The following is a 17,156-nucleotide window of genomic DNA, read 5'->3' as shown; positions in this document are numbered from 1 at the left end:
ACACACACACACACACACACACACACACACACACACACCACATTTTCTTTATCCATTTGTCAGTTGATGGACATTTGGGCCCTTTCCATAATTTAGAAATTATTGATAGTGCTGCTGTAAACATTGGGCCGCATGTGTCCTTTCAAATCAGATAAAGGGACATCATGCTGCAACTTATTCTTAAATGGTTCAGAAAAGTTGACATGTAAATATGTGTACTTGCATGCATGCATATATACACATCACACACATAAATACGTGTATGGAAAAGGATAAACGTAAACCAAATGTATTGAGGTATTAACATGTTGTGAAGCATGTCTTGATTTTTCTATTAACTCTAAAATTATATAAAAATTGTAAAGGAAAGAAAGCTTTTGGTAGATCATAAGCAATAATAAACTGTATTCAAGATTATCAATCAGAAGATGCCTGTGATAGTGATTTATGTGGCGGTCTTTATGCATGAAACAACACAGAGGCAACATAGATTTCCATAGCTGGGGTGCCTTCCATGATTTCTTAGTATTAGCTTTTGTTCAATATTTTATAATAAACCTGACCAAAAATTCAAGTGGAGGGCCTAAAGAACACTGCAAGAGCCCAAAAGAGGTTTGTTTTTTGGTTTTGGTTTTGGTTTTCCTGGAAAGGGTCAGAAAAAGTACGCACACATCAGCAATTCAAATAAAACCTCATTCTCTTTTATACAACTGAAGTGTTTTCCCATGGGCTAGATATACTAGGGTAATTATACTTCATGTTTGTTTTACTAATTTTACTTGTAAATTATAGTCTTGGGAAAGGAAGCTTCTCTGTTCTTTTGTCTTCCACATCATTTCTTTCCCCTGTAATTTCACATCTATAGAAAGGAAGCAAATCTTGGTAACTGAAAAATACATTTGTTAGAAAGAATAGACTGAGCAGTAATTTGTTTGCGTAAGGGATTTTTTTCTAAAAGATTCACTATGGATTTCCACTAAGAATGAATAAGCTTGCTGATACATTTGCTTAATTATTTTTAAAGTAATCTCTACACCCGACATGGGGCCTGAACTCACCACCCTGACATCAGGAGTCAGATGCTTTACTGACCGAACCAGCCAATGCCCCTAACTTGCTGGTACATATAAAGTATGGTTTGATTTATGACTTCATTTCAGTCCTCGGTAAATAATCAAAGAGGACTGTACGTTATAAGCTTGAAACAGTTTTTGGTTTTTTTTTAACGTTTATTTATTTTTGAGACAGAGAGAGACAGAGCATGAACAGGGGAGGGGCAGAGAGAGAGGGAGACATGGAATCCGAAACGGGCTCCAGGCTCTGAGCTGTCAGCCCAGAGCCCGACATGGGGCTCGAACTCACGGACCATGAGATCATGACCTGAGCCAAAGTCGGACGCTTAACCGACTGAGCCACCCAGGCGCCCCAGAAACAGTTTTGACTTCGAATCTAGATGTGGTTTGAGTTTGAATCTAGATGTGATTGGAGAGAGGAGCTAGCTAGTGGTGTCTGTTAGTGGGATAACCTAGAACCTGGGCATCCAGGGGACGGGCTACTGTCCAAGGACAGTAACTTCCCCGGGGCGCAAGGGGGGACTTTAGAAACAAATGGGAGCATTTTTGTGTCACAGCAACTGGTGATGATTAGGCGTTTGTTAGGGAAGCCATGGACACTTAACACCCTGCAGTACAAGGCTCACAATGAGGAAAATTTTCACTCAAAAGGCCGTTCGCACCCCCATGGTGATCTGTGCTCTGTTTTAGAGCCAGTCGGTGAATCTGTCAACCTGATGAGGTGCACCTGAATGTCTGCTATATGCTATCCTAAGACATACAAATGACAGTGTTCATTAGTGGGTTGCCTGGCCTGTTTTGTCCAGAAAAGGACAGAGATCACCATGAACTTGGTTTACCATCCTCCTTTCTCCCACTGCCCCAGACTTGGTAGGGTTCAGTTTCCGTGATGAATGACTGTTGTGACCATCAGCCTGTTCCCTTCTCGTAGTCTTTATAGAATATTGAGACGGGTAGGGAATGGCAGTAGGAAGAGTATAGTTCTGTTGGGGGTGGGGCACTGGCATAGTCCAGTTCCTTCTAGAATATGTGAAATAAAAAAATGACAGGAAGCAATTTGTTACTTATCTGTCTCTCTGTACTGCTGGGATCTTTTTTGGGGGGAAGAGGATCTTTCTTAAAAAATATCTTTAGTTACATTAATTTCTATAGAAAAATTTAAAAACTAAAAATTTAATGCAATAAAAGTGATTTTCACAGTCTCAAATTGGGATTACAAAGTAGATCATAACTTTTTCCAATAGAAGTTATAGGACACTCTGTATGTTAAATTGATATTTGTATCCTTGTCTTGGTCCATTTGGGCTGGTATAACAAAATACCATAGACTGGGGTGGCTTCTAAGAGAGCAGAAATGTATTGCTCGTAGTTCTGAAGGCTGGAATCCCTAGATCAGGGATCCGGTGTGGCTGGGTTCTGGTGAGACCCCCCTCGTGACTTGCAGACCGCCAGCTGCTCTTTGGGTCTCACGTGGGAAGCGGTGAGGAAGTTCTGTGGGACCTCTTTTAGAAGGGCACTAATCCTACTCGTGAAGGCAAACAATCATCTCCCAAAGGTCCCACCTCCTAATACTATCACTGTGAGGATTAAGATTTCAACATATGAATTTGGTGGCGGGGTGGGGAACACATAAACATTTAGACTATAGCATACCTAGCTGAAATGCTTCGGGTGGAGGAAAGTTAAATGGCGTTAGGCTGTGCAAGACCCTATTATACCCTGTTTCTCAATTACGAGTGTGATGCATTGAGTTTGAAACCTACTTTTCAGAGCACTTGGAATTTGGTTTCAATAGCTTCTTGAGCAATCATATGAAAAAACATGACCCCTTTCTCTTCTTGGGGCTTAAATAATTAATTGATACTCTTTGGTTTATATCATCCTTGAAAACAGTTTCAAAATCTGCACTACCGGTCGTTAAAGTTTCCTCACCATAATCTCACTGGAGCTAATTGGTTAAGTGGGAAGCTGTTATTAGTCAAGCTTTCTCAAAAGGCTGCATGGCGGGATGCACCATTATCATTATACCCTTGTCTTCCAAATAAGAACATAATTAACTATGCAGAGAAAGTATACCCCTGACTCCAGCCACTCTGTTTCCTGGGAAAACCACCTGAGGGAGAGACTTTGATGAAGCCAACTATCTCAACAAAAGTCAATCTGACTAAAATTTTAAGGTGGTTATCATGTAAAAATAAATAAATAAAAACTAGGCTTGTGTCTCTGGAGACAAACGGCAATATAAAAGGGGTGTGGGTGTGTGTGTGGTTTCTGACTCATTACTAAAAATGACCACTTTATTTATTTATTTTTTTTTAATTTTTTTTTCAACGTTTATTTATTTTTGGGACAGAGAGAGACAGAGCATGAACGGGGGAGGGGCAGAGAGAGAGGGAGACATAGAATCGGAAACAGGCTCCAGGCTCTGAGCCATCAGCCCAGAGCCTGACGTGGGGCTCGAACTCCCGGACCGCGAGATCGTGACCTGGCTGAAGTCGGACGCTTAACCGACTGCGCCACCCAGGCGCCCCTAAAAATGACCACTTTAAAAAAATAAAATGGAAATTGAAGTAGCTGAAAGTTAAATTCCAATATTCAGGGGCACCTGGCTGGCTCAGGCGACTCTTGATCTCAGGGTGGTGAGTTCAAGCCCCACGCTGGGCGTAGCATTTACTTTAAAAAAAAAAAAAAGGGAAAAGAAAAAATTAGAAAATACTTAAGCAGTCCGGTGTGCCTCCTTTGAGTTTCTTCTTTGACCCAGTCTTTCAAAATTCTATGGGCCGCCAGGGCTATCAGCGACTCTGTGGTGTTCCTGGGTCCTCAGTAGGAACCACTCAGATGAGCCTTCATGAATTCATGGGATTGAGGAGGAAGCGAGAAGAGAGACCTTTATTCTCCACCAAATGTGTCCATTTCTCCAAAGAAACAATGATTTGGCATCTCGGTGATATCCTTATAGTCAGTATCACACGGGACCCTCCTCACCTCAGCAAAACATTTGTCTGCTCATCCAGTGTCTCCAAGAGAATTGGGGTAATTACCTTATCCATCATCTACCCAAATTATAGCAGGAAAACCATTGTTAGCGTTTCCTTCCAGCGAAAGCCGGTGAGGGGAAGCTTAGGAACCGGCTTAACCTAAACTACAGTAAATGGCTTGTCGGCTGCATTAGGTACCACTGGGAACGCAATCCAGTAGTCACAGAGCTCTCCAGGTTGTGTGATGGGACCAAATAGTGTGAGACACGTGGCTGGAGCTTGCTGATGGGCATGTCGAGGTTCTTGTCCTTGTCTCTACTTTTGCAGACTTTCGAAGTTTTCCATAATGAAATGCCATTAGTATTGAACCTACTAACAGTTAAAAACAGATAGATTCTGCTTGCTGAAGAGATCTTAATGTTCAGGCTTCCTCAGACTCTCCTGGATGGAACAGAACTTGTTCCTATTAATCCATTCCTTGCTCATGGTTTTACGCCTTAGCGCAGCCTGTGAAGTGCATGTAGGTGCATCCCATTTGGTGTCTGCTCTTCGGCACTAGAAGACAATCACCAGGAGGACAGGAACTGTGTCAATTTTGCATATCAATGCTACATAGAAGCCAAGAACAGAAACATTAGTTCAATAAATGTAGGTTTCCCAAAGGAGTGAAATGAATGCATGACCACTGAGTACTGGACTATCTTCATTCTTCTTCATTTTATTTTAGTTGCAGAATTAAGAAAAATCTTTGAACCAAAGAGGAAAGAACTTTTAGAAATGAAAAGGTAAGATATTTCTTGTACCTAATTAGAAAGTCGAAAAGCTTGGGGAAACAGTATTCCCTTTTCCCTTAGAATTGATTTCCGTGGCTCACTAGGCCCTTTTTGTTGTCTTGCACAGAAAAGAAAGAATCGCCAGGCGCCTAGAAGGAATTGAAACGGACACCCAGCCCATCCTCTTGCAGAGCTGCACAGGGTTAGTGACCCATCGCCTGCTGGAGGAAGACACGCCCAGATACATGCGAGCCACAGACCCGGCCAGCCCCCACACCGGTGAGCATGCCCGCCTGGTGGCCTGTGATCAAGCAGGCTGCCCGAGATGTTCCACAGAGCCTTTTTTATCTAGTGCTATTGGAAAGTGAGATACTCTGCAAAGACGAATTGCGTAGATGTACTGATTAAATACACGCGCTTGTAAAAAGCTTCAGCCACATATGTCAGCTCTGTCCTGCCTCATAGATGTGGTCCTCTGGTGTCGCAGCAGTAAGAAATGATTCCCCTTGGCACACTGTTGGGTAATTGATGATGCCATTTCCCCCCTTGCCTGGGACCCGTAAAGGGCAGGAACTGTGTTTCCCTCTCGGTGTCCTCAGTGCCCTGGCACCAGACCTGTTGCCAGAGATCCTCAGTAAGAGTTTGTTGGAGGACTGAATGAGACACATTTTTACAGAATCCCCAGGTCCCCAGCACAGGGCCCGGCTGCTCATGGCAGGTAGCATTAAAAGTAAACCTGGACCTTGAGTGGGTAGGGCTCTTAGTCTATGTGTTTATGCAACAAAAATTCTATTTAAATTATTGTAATACATGTAATTTTAATACATGTAATACATGTAAATTTTAAATTCTATTTAAACGTAATACATGTAATTCTATTTAAATTATTATAATACATGTAATTGCATATTTATTTCCTGTTAAGCAGTATTTCAAACATAACCTACCTTTTTTTTTTTTTTTTTTTTTTTTTGATCACTGTCAATGTTTGAACATTGGATATTCAACGTGGCCTTGGAAGAGGATGACCCACATGGGGCTGTTCGTCCCACCCCATCCCTGGCTCTGTAGCTCTATGCCCCTGCTGCTGCTTATAGCCATTGTTTCTTAGTTTCTTCCTCAGAGGGGCTGTTGCTCTCACTTCATGATGTGATCATTTCACTTGTCTAGAGTTCCTGAGCTTCTATGGCCAGAAAACTAGACAATTACGATTTTTGAAAATTCCATGAAGAATCAAGACTAGACAGAGTACCAAAATTTATGGCCAGAAATGAACGATAGTGTATATAAAATGTGAGTCTGTGTATTACCATGATAATTTAAGCTTCACATATTTGTGAGAAATGGAAGACTTACTTAATAAAATGGTACTGGGAAAATAGGTTATTGTGCAGTGGGAGAGGGGACATAGCCCTCTTCTCACTTCTATAAAACACAAAAATAAGTGCCAATTAGTCATATGATTAATTTTAAGAAAGTAATTTAAAAACATGAAAACATAGGTGAATATTTAATTCAAACTGAATGAAAAAGGACTTTCAAAACACAGAAATAGCTGTGGAAATCACACATGACCAGGCCAATTGACTTGACTACATAACAATTCACATCTGTACTCCAAAGAAAATCTAAAAAATTAAACAAGTTTGAAATATTCATGAATAAGATTAAGGTTCATGGTCCTATAAAAGTGCACACAAACCAATAAAAAAGGACAGTAGGAATCAGTAAAATATAGAGCAGTAAGCTTGATCAGATATTCCAGAGGAGAAAAAACAAATGGCTAATAAATAATTGGAAAATGCACATATTCTCTTTTTCTAGTAATCAAATGACATTTTGTAATTAACACTCAATGTTTATAAGAGAACATATATGGCAGATTCAAGTGCAAATTGATGCAAACTTTATAAAATTAATTTGACAGTCTAGCAAGTATCTTAAAATGATATACTTTTTTGATAATGCAGGTATACGTTTATGAATCTTGTCTGTTGTGATAGTAGTCAGAAAATCAGACTGATTAAAACTTAGAAACAACGTAAATGCCCAGGAATATGAGAAGGGTTATCTTAGTTATGGAATGCCTATTAGACGGAATATTACAAAGCCTTAAAGAGTGATGTCTCCAAAATAAGATTTCCAAATACAGGAAAATGTTTCAGACCAAACATTAATGGTATATAAAACATAAATTGTTTTATATAGAAGGAAAGAAGAAGTCGATTTTCTAAAAGACAAGAAGGAATACATAGAAATATTTGGCAAATTATCAATTTATCATAATTACATATTAGTGATTATTGGTGATTTAGGGTTTTACCTTATGTTTTCATGTTAACATGCTAGACATTTTCTGTATGTGTGCAACAGTTGGAAAAATCCACTAGTGTTACACACACACACACACACACACACACCCCAAGAACCTGGTACATATTGATAGTGCCCACTATTGTTCTGGTTACTGTCAGATCCTGTGAAACCACAGTCTGTCATTTGTTAAGTTACAGCAGATCAAGTATCTTTTCTAGAGGGCTCTGGCCTCACCCATAAAATGCTAACCTCGAAAACAGGAAGGTAAATAAGTAAGAGGCAGCAGGCTGGAGCGAGGGGCCGAGCCTTGGTGCGGGCGGGCGGCTTACCCCGCCAGGACGGCTCTGGCCTTCAGGTGTTTCACTGCAGACCCCGCACCTGTTCGGCAGCCCGGGTCGTCACCGTGGCTAGATACACCTGTGTGAGACGCGGGCCCTGCGCCGCGCTGGCGCTCAGGCGTGTGCTGTGTACTGAACAGCGTGCAGCCGGTGCGCGCCTGTGCTTGAACTCTGTCCGTGTTCCCCGTGTGGTCCCCTTGCAGGCCGGTCCAATGAAGAGGAAGACACTTCGGACTCCTCGGTGGAAAAGCAGACCCGCTCCAAACTCTACCCAGAAACGCCGGGCGTCCATGCTGACGCCTCCTGTGGTTCGGCTCTCATGGACGCCCCGGCTCTTGAGTCCAAAGCGGAGAGAATCGCGCGGTACAAAGCGGAGAGGAGGCGGCAGCTGGCCGAGAAGTACGGGCTAGCGCTGGATTCCGAAGCCGACTCGGAACCGCTGTCTCGATACACCAAGTCCCGCAAGGACGCTGATGCTGCCGACAGAAGGGGAGGGAAAGGCGACAGGCAGGCCGAGCCGGGCAAAGATTCGAGCTCCCTGTACTCCAGGCCCTGCGTGGCCGAGTCCAGGGACTATGCCCTCCACGGGAGTGACGGTCTTTCCGACACCGAGGTGCTGCTCAACGTGGAAAACCAAAGACGGGGGCAGGAGCCCAGCGCCCCCGCGCAGGCCCGCGACCTGGCCCCCACGGTTGACGGTTCCTCATCCTTCCAGTTCTCCGGGCGAGACTGCACCGCCTTCAGTGACGTGCCAAGGTCCCCAAAGCAAATGCACGCTGTGCCACCCGCCTCCCCGAGCCACTCTGCCGGTGACCCTCCACTCCCCGCGGAGGCGCGAGCCAGGTAAGCGTTCAGCGCGCGCTCAGCCGCCTTAACATCTTTGCTTTGCACCCCCCTTTGTCTGGGTATTCTTGGCATTCTGTGGAGGGTTCAGCTGGTGGCAGAAATAAGGTGACATAAGAGTTTTTGTTTCCACAGTATCAAAACAGGTTCTGTCAAAGCAGGAAGCTTCAACTTCTTTTTAAAAATGATCAGCTCAACAGGTGTCTTGGGGACCCTTTCATGGGAGCCTCGCTTCAGGACCCTTCTTTTTACTGTTTCTTACATGCCTTTAATAATCGTCTGTTTCTTCATTTTTCTATAATTATACCCAAGACTCCTTGGTGATTGTGTCGCTGTCATTTAAGATCACAAAGCAGAAGGACCACCACTAACAGTGGACGGGCCTCAGTTTAGGGTATGAAGTGTGACTGCAATATATACTGAATATAACTGGGACGTATAGCTATGCAATTACATCTGCGAGCTAAGAAGGAAGCTCTGTGGAAAAGCACCTCATTTCAAAGACCAGGCGTTAGGTGTAATTTGTAATGTGTACAAGAGAGTAGCTCCCATTTGGGAAAATCAGAAAAGGTATAAGACCAGAAACTCAAATGCCAGAAGAAAATATGTGTTTCTAAATGTAAATGTAATTTAAATTTCTATTTATAAATGTAAATGTAATTTAAATTTCTAGTTATAAATGTAATTTAAATTTCTAAATTTAGATGTAATTTAAATTTCTAAATTTAGATAAAATTTCTAAATTTAGATTAAATTTAAATTTTGGAGTCTAAATTTAAAATTTGAGATTTAAATATTTAAAAAAAATTTAAAATGAGAGGTTTAAATGTTTAAATAAAATTTAAATCTCTAAATTTAAATATTTAAATTTTCAAATTTTAAAATAAATTTAGATGTTTAAATTTAAATGCAATTTAGATATTTAAATTCAATACACGTTTTGACCATATTTAAAATGCAATTTACTTAAACATCCTACTTTAAAGTTTGGGGTAATTGTCTGGGTCGACTCCTGAATGTTTTTCAGTCCAAATAAGCATTAGCTTCCCAGGTGAATTGAGGATTTGTGAGGATCAAGCAACTTTATTCTGGACAAGAAGAAAGAAAATGTATCGGGAAATACTCCTATTTATTTCACACTGGGACAGAGGAGTGAATGTGGTCCTCTTTAGTGGCAATCGTACATCTAAAACAGTTTGTTTTACTCATGGGAGTTTATTGAGCCAGACTTGTTCCTCCTCACTTGATCATCCACACCAGAATATTTAGAGATGTTAGCTTCTTAGAGAGTTAAATACCTAAATCCAGATACGAGGTTCTGAGGGCCTTTGTTCGGCCTTTGGACTTTTTGAAGTTTGGGACTGTGACCTGTCGTCTCTTACTTTGAAATGAAAGTCTGTTGTTTGGGAAGCCTGCATTTCATAGTAGAAAAAGTGTTCTTGCCTTAGTCTCTATCAGAGCAAACTCTTCATGTGCTTCATGAGCAGGACAAAGAAACCTAACAGTCTAACTTAAAAAGGAAATTAGAGATTTACAATTACACGAGTTTTAAAAAGGTAGGAGCCTAATTGTTGATATTATGAAAACTTTAGGTTGTTAACACGGCATCCGGGTTAGTCATCTACATCACATATAATAGATCCTCCGTGAGTTCTTTTTTTTTTTTTTTAATTTTTTTTTTTCAACGTTTATTTATTTTTGGGACAGAGAGAGACAGAGCATGAACGGGGGAGGGGCAGAGAGAGAGGGAGACACAGAATCGGAAACAGGCTCCAGGCTCCCAGCCATCAGCCCAGAGCCTGACGCAGGGCTTGAACTCACGGACCGCGAGATTGTGACCTGGCTGAAGTCGGACGCTTAACCGACTGCGCCACCCAGGCGCCCCCTCCGTGAGTTCTTGAATCAGCTGTAATAATAACAAAAACTTGGTTAAGTGCTCCAGGTAAAAAGATAGGATACTTAATAGTTTTGAGTGAGTTAAAATCTTAATATTAAAAAATGTCCATAACGTGAAATATTTTTTTAAAATTTTTTTAAGTGTTTATTTTTGAGACAGCGAGGGAGAAAGAGAGAGAGACAGAGTGCGAGCAAGGAAGGGGGGCAGAGAGAGAGTGAGACACAGAATCGGCAGCAGTCGCCAGGCTCAGAGCTATCAGCACAGCCAGATGCGGGGCTGGAACTCGTGAACCGTGAGATCATGACCTGAGCTAAAGTCGGATGCTTAATGGACTGAGCCACCCAGGCACCCCTATAATGTAAAATCTTAAGAGGTGTTTCTTTCTCAATTATTTGGAGAACCATTACTTGTAAGTTTCCATAAGCCTAGTCTCAGTCTCTCAACACTGGACTTTCACAAAGAGAGGATTAAAAGAATTAAATCGTAAAGGAATTCTTGAGGAGGCACGTGCTTTATTTATGTGTTTTTTAATTAAAAAAAAAGGTACTGCTTTATTTATGTATTTTTTTAATTAAAAAAAGGCACATGCTTTATTTTTTTGCAGCCATTCAAGGCGTACAATTCTATGATTTATAGGCAGAGAAACAAATCATTTCATATATATTAGGAAAATACTGAGATTTATTTGCATTAAAAAGGATGGAACATAATGTGTGACAAGTATGCAATTAAAAAGTAAATTAAGATATATGATAAAATAAACAGTTTGGAGGTTCCTCAAAAAGTTATGATCCAGTAATTGCACTATTGGGTATTTAACCCAAAAAGGTGAAAACACTAACTCAAAGGGATACATGCACTCCTATGTTTATAGCAGCATTATTTACAATAGCCAGATTATGAAAGCAGCCCAAGTGTCCATAGACAGATGAATGGGTAAAGAAGATGTGATACATATATAGTGGAATACCATTCAACCGTAAGAAAGAATGAAATCTTACCATTTGCAACAGCATGAATAGAGCTGGAGAGTATAATGCCAAGTGAAATAAGTCAGAGAAAAACAAACACCATATGATTTGACTCATGGGGGATTTAAGAAACAAAACAAATGAGCAAAGGAAAAAAGAGAGAGAGAGAAACCAAGAAACAGACTCTTCACTGTAGAGAACAAACAGATGGTTGGGGAGGGGAGTGAGGGGTTGGGTGAAACAGGTGATGAGGATTAAAGAGTGCACATATCATGATGAGCGCTGAGTAATGTTTGTAATTGATGAGTCACTATATTATATACTTGAAACTGATATAACACTGTATGTTAAAAAAGGATTTATTTTGTAATGAGTGCAGTAATTCATCTTGTAAAGATGGATTTAAATGGATTAATATTCTGCTTAGATGCTCTTTTTCTAGAGCCAGGAAATTTGGGTGTCAGAGAGCCATTGTCGTCTGATTTCCATTTGGGAGGAAGAACGATAAAAACCACTTTGTGAATTATGACAATAACCAAAGAAATCTTGGTGACTTAACCATAAATGAAATGTCATCTGATATGGAAATATGCAACAGAAAGGTTTAAGGAGATTAAGGAGTGATCAAAAAAACTGTAGATAATGAAGTTATTTTATACCACATGTATTTGTGGATGTGTGCTAGCACTGAGATGGAATATTTTTCTCACTGCTGTACTATATGCTGTCATCACCCAGCTCTGCCAAGTATTTGGGCTGTTAATTTCTGAATTAACTCCTTCCCATTGCATCGTTTTATTTTGTGGTCACTAGAAGAGGCTGGTTTTTCTTCATTACTTAAATATGGAATACATCACTCATAAATATACCATCAGAGACTTGCTAAAAATTCAACTGTGAGCCAGACATCACATGCATGGCTTTCATATGTACCCATATACGCTAACACATATACACATAGAACAATCATTACTTCTTGTACCATTAAGAGCATTCTAAGCTCAATAACAGTCTTAAGGGCAATATTTAGCTGAGCAGTAAATTTTAACTGATTAGAATTATTTAATGTTCATTTGAACATTTATACGATGAAGAAAATATGTACATTTGTCACAAAGTCTTTAGCTCAGAAATCCCATTAACTGCCCGGGAGTTCAGGTACATACTTCATTCTGAAACAGATGGACAATATGTATATTAACAGAATAGAGCATAAGACACCTCTTTTTTTTTTTTTTTTTTTTTTAAATTTTTTTAACGTTTTTTATTTTTGAGACAGAGAGAGCATGAATGGGGGAGGGGCAGAGAGAGAGGGAGACACAGAATATGAAACAGGCTCCAGGCTCCGAGAAGTCAGCACAGAGCCCGACACGGGGCTCGAACTCACGGACCGCGAGATCATGACCTGAGCCGAAGTCAGACGCTTAACCGACTGAGCCACCCAGGCGCCCCAAGACACCTCTTTTTAAAATTTTTTTTAACATCTATTTATTTTTGAGAGAAAAAGCATGAGTGGGAGAGGGGCAGACACACACACACACACACACACACACACACACACACAATCCGAAGCAGGCTCCAGGCTCTGAGCTGTCAGCACAGAACCCAACACGGGGCTCAAACTCACCAACAGTGGGATTGTAACCTGAGCCAAAGTCAGACGCTTACCCGACTGAGCTACCCACGCGCCCGGAGCATAAGACAGCTCTTAATCCCCATCTCCCAATCCCGACAAGCCCCTTATATTTAGAATTTCAGCATTGTGTTTTCTAGAGAGGTAGTTTTGCTGATATGAACCATTCTTTGTTAATTCAGCTATTATGAATGTTAATAAAATTCAAAGGGACCTGGGGCGTGTGGATTATTCAGTTTTAAAACTCTGAGCTCCTGCTACTAATAGAGATCCTGAATCCAGAATTCTTGCTGAATTTGCTACTTTTTGTACCTCTTACGTAATTAAAAAAGAAAGAAAACGTACCGTATTCGTTACGTCTGTGAGGGGAGAAAGTTAATTCCCAGGGCCCACACCTGCTCTTTGCCTGAGCGTCCACTGTGACTCCCTGTTGTCAGTGACCTGGGTGTTGGGCAAAGAAGAAAATTATACTGAATTTCCCAGTGGTGATCCACTCTAGAAAACCCTTTTTTTATTTGTTTTCATGACTCCACTTCTATGCTAGCCAGTCCTTCTCCCACTAAGCAAATTGTATCATTAGCAAATGAACATGGTATGCAGAGGCATCACTGAAATTTGACCTGGGGAGGGCTGCCATTGGCTGATGGTCCTTTGGACAGGGCTCTGATGACACCAGACCTGTGGCTTGGCTCAGGAAGCTAGACCAGGGCACCCTCCGCAGTGTGCCTTTTCAGAGACATGGTGACAGGCAGACTCAGCCAACTGAGAAGGAAAGAGATTTAGGCTATGCTCTTGTAATTTATTTCTGATTGTATGTGCTCATCTCCCAGGGAGAGGTTCAGTCTAAAAATGGTCTTCAGAGCCTCAAGCTCATTGTTTTCCTTCTTATTTGTCTGTTAACCTGACCTGACAGAAAGATCTACAAGAGGGGGAGCCTGGGTGGCCCAGTCAGTTAAACTTCTGACTCTTGGATTCAGCTCAGGTCATGATCTCACCGTTCATGAGATCAAGACCCACATCGGGCTCTGTGCTGGCAACATGGTGCTTGCTTGGGATTCTCTCCCTCTCTCTCTGCCCCTCCCCTGCGTGAGCTCTTTCTCACTCTTTCAAAATAAATAAACATTAAAGAAAAAAGAAAAGAAATGTCTACAAGAGAGTGGTATAGAGGGGAAAAGCTGCCGCTGGCCATCAGCATTGGTTCCTCAGCCCCTGTCCCCCCAGGGCATGAGTGTCCCTAACACAGGCTCTAGGTCAGGGCAGATGTCCCGGGAAAACGTAGATCTCTAAGACCTAGGTCTCTAAAGAAGAGACCTCTGGGTACTCTAACAGGTCACATAGTGGGATAGAACTATTTTCACCTTTCAGCCCTTGTACCCCCAAACATCTCTTCACCCTGCTCTGTTAGCATTTGGCTCTTAAAATATGGTCAACTCACTCCTATTTTGTTTTTCTTTTTCTTTTCTCACTGGCAAGTATCACCTTATGTTCACTGAATTAAATATGAATATGTCACACAAGATGCTAGCTGGTGTGTCCTAAATTCAAATGTCTGCCAGATTTTAAATGCAAAACTGTGCCTGTACACATGCACCCTCACGCACTTATATGGCAGCACACAGACACAAAGCAATCATTAGCATTTTTCCCAAACAAGCAACTCGAAGCAAGTAAACTGTTCATTTTAATGAGATGCCTAAGTTAATAACCATTCTTCTTAAGCTGAATACTGTTGTATAATTAGAAGCTGTTATGTAATTAGAGCTGGACACCCACAGGGTGAAACTAATTCTACTGTGCTGGACTTTGACTTCACTTTGGCAGCAGGAAGCACTTTTTAGCCTGTTGACTCTTAGCAGTTACAGGGAGTTAAAGCCTCTCTCTCATTATATACTTAGGGATACAAACCACGAGCAACTCACGACCTCTATGACCGTTTAGGGTGAGTTGCCGCATCATAAGAAAGTTCTGTTACACCCAAGGTCACCATCTCCCTGCTCTCTTGTCCCCAGTGACCCTACGGTCCTCTCCCAGGGGAGTGACCTCTGTGCTATGGGGATGTTGGCTCACCCCAAGACCCCACAAGAATAGATACCCGACGTTAAAGACTTGTAAATTCTTAGAAGCAAAAGTAATCCTGGAGATTATTTAAAAATCTCTTTTCTACACAAAAAAAATGAAAGATTAAAGAATTAAGTGATGGGGTTAGGACCACGTGGCTACTTTGACAAAGCTGAGGCCAGTATCCATCACCCGTTTATTCATCCACTCAAGTTCCCTGCATCTGTCAAGCTCTTTCCGTTGTGTCTGCTCTCGTCGTTTATGTCAGTTCTATCAGGTAACACCGTGGAAAAGCGAGTGTGCTGGTTTCGCCCTTCGAAGGTTAGAGGTTTTTAGGAAAGAAGACCGGGGGTATTAGAGAAACAGTTTATGTGCATTTACATAAGGTACTTAAGAACTTTGCCCTTATAAACAAAATGAACACTTGTAGTTTAGTAGAGTTCAAACTCAGTAGGCATCCACGTATCTGTGCATACCTCGTCGGCATTGGTTTATGGATTAATTTCAGCTCTGAGGTAGTTTAGCTAATCATTGAAGAAAATTATATTGGGTCTCCTGTGTGCCAGGCACTGTGCTCCTAATTGGCTATATTATTAAAAAAAAAAAGTATAGGAAATAATTACAACATGATGGGGTAAATAAGGTTCTAGAGATCAAGGTTGGGTGCCATGGGAAAATGTTGATTGTATACCAGTTTTCCTCCTGTGGAGATGTGGTCACATTGAACTAAGTCCTTGAAGATGTGGTGAGTTTGCTAGCCATGGAGGGGAGGCTACTCCCAGCACAAAGGCACGAACGAAGACTTAGAAGGAGGGGGTGGGATGAGGCCAAGTGCCACATGGGGAGCAGTCATGGGGCACCTCAGATGACACGACAAGGCATTTGGCCTTCACCTTGTGGACAACAGAAAGTGAAGCGTTTGAAAGCAAGGATGATTGATTGTGTGTTTTAGAAAGATCGTTCTGGAGGAATGTGGAGGGTTGGTCTGAAGGAGAATTTATTCCAGTTAGGGAGACCACTGACGTGGTGATTGCAGTTACCCAGGCATGAGATAATGAAGTCTGTGCTTCTAGGTTGAGCTTTGTCATTAACGTGGTCCTTGGCATTAACTTGGCATTTCATGAGATAATCTGGAAGATATCAATGATAGGCTGATCCTGTTTCTGGAGGAGGGGTTGTAAACAAGTTCGGTGACAGTAAGGGTAAGGAAAAGAGTGGAAGGAAGGATGGAGCAGGAAGGGAGACGGGAGAGAAGAGAGCATGTGTACCTGCAGTAGGGTTGGAAACTAACAAGATGAAATTTAATCAATCCCTCTACTTAGAGGGGGAAAAAATCAGTGTACAAGTTCAGGATTGGGAAACCTGACTTAATAGTAGTTCATGGGAAACAGACCTAGGAGTTTTAGTTGACAGAAAATTCTTTATGTGACTGCCAAAATGGCTGGTCCAATCTTGGGGTGCAGTGATGAAAGTAGCCCAAATAATCCTGGTCCTCTGTGTTGTGCAGTGGTCAGATTACATCTGGGTATCTCATTCTAACTGATCTGTTGACAAGTGAGAACATATCTAGAAAAGTCTACTTTCCTGTTTGCCCTGCTTTCTTGACCTTTCCAGGTTTTTATAAACTTCTCCCTGTCGTAATAGAAACTAGAATCATTTTTGGAGTCTCTTACACATTCTCTGGTGCTTAGACTCTCAAACCAGTCTGTTCTCATTATCAGATTGTCATTTTCCCAGTGCACTTATAAGACCGAAGCTTGGCTTGGCATACGGAGCCCTCATGTTATCAGCCTGGCTTCTCAATGATGATGATTCTGCCAAAAGGGAGAAGAGGAGGGAGAGGTCACGAACCAAATGAGGAGTCTCACAAATATAGTTTCACCTACACCTCTTGTCTTAGAGCCCCATGCAGACAAGGCTGACATGCCCAGATTTACCAATTCCGCCAGAATCCCCCGAACATGGCAGCATGAATTTGGTATTATGCCACTCCATAAGATTGGTAAGGATGATCCACTAATAACATTACTTTAGCACAGGCCTTATGCAAAGGTTACTTCCCTTCTCTGAGTCATTTTCATGTCTCTCCATCTCCGCTACTGCCTGCACATAGCGAGCGGATCCATAAATCATTTTTGCATGAACGTTCTGTTGTTTTCTGTACTTTCTTGAAGCGTCACCCAACAGTAGTAGAGATACTTGAAATAGCCCAAAATCGCAAACTGTTTATCAGCCCACAGCCCGTGAGGGACTTGTGCCTACATGTAAACCGTGGG

The 17,156-nt window shown here is 41.6% G+C and overlaps 1 protein-coding gene across 1 annotated transcript in view; it reads left to right on the top strand.

Annotated features, from left to right (window-relative positions):
- SVIL (supervillin) overlaps positions 1 to 17,156 on the top strand; it is a 104,484-nt gene that overhangs the window by 11,510 nt on the left and 75,818 nt on the right. Inside the window, exons 4-6 of the mRNA XM_025930074.2 lie at positions 4,779 to 4,836; positions 4,952 to 5,103; positions 7,682 to 8,321. Coding sequence (XP_025785859.2) covers positions 4,779 to 4,836; positions 4,952 to 5,103; positions 7,682 to 8,321 — 850 coding nt within the window. The remainder of the gene's footprint in view (positions 1 to 4,778; positions 4,837 to 4,951; positions 5,104 to 7,681; positions 8,322 to 17,156) is intronic.

Source organism: Puma concolor, chromosome B4 (assembly GCF_028749965.1).
Source record: "Puma concolor isolate L17-30 chromosome B4, mPumCon1.1.hap2, whole genome shotgun sequence".
Classification (NCBI taxonomy): domain Eukaryota; kingdom Metazoa; phylum Chordata; class Mammalia; order Carnivora; family Felidae; genus Puma; species Puma concolor.
This window is presented reverse-complemented; position numbering and strand designations above follow the sequence as displayed.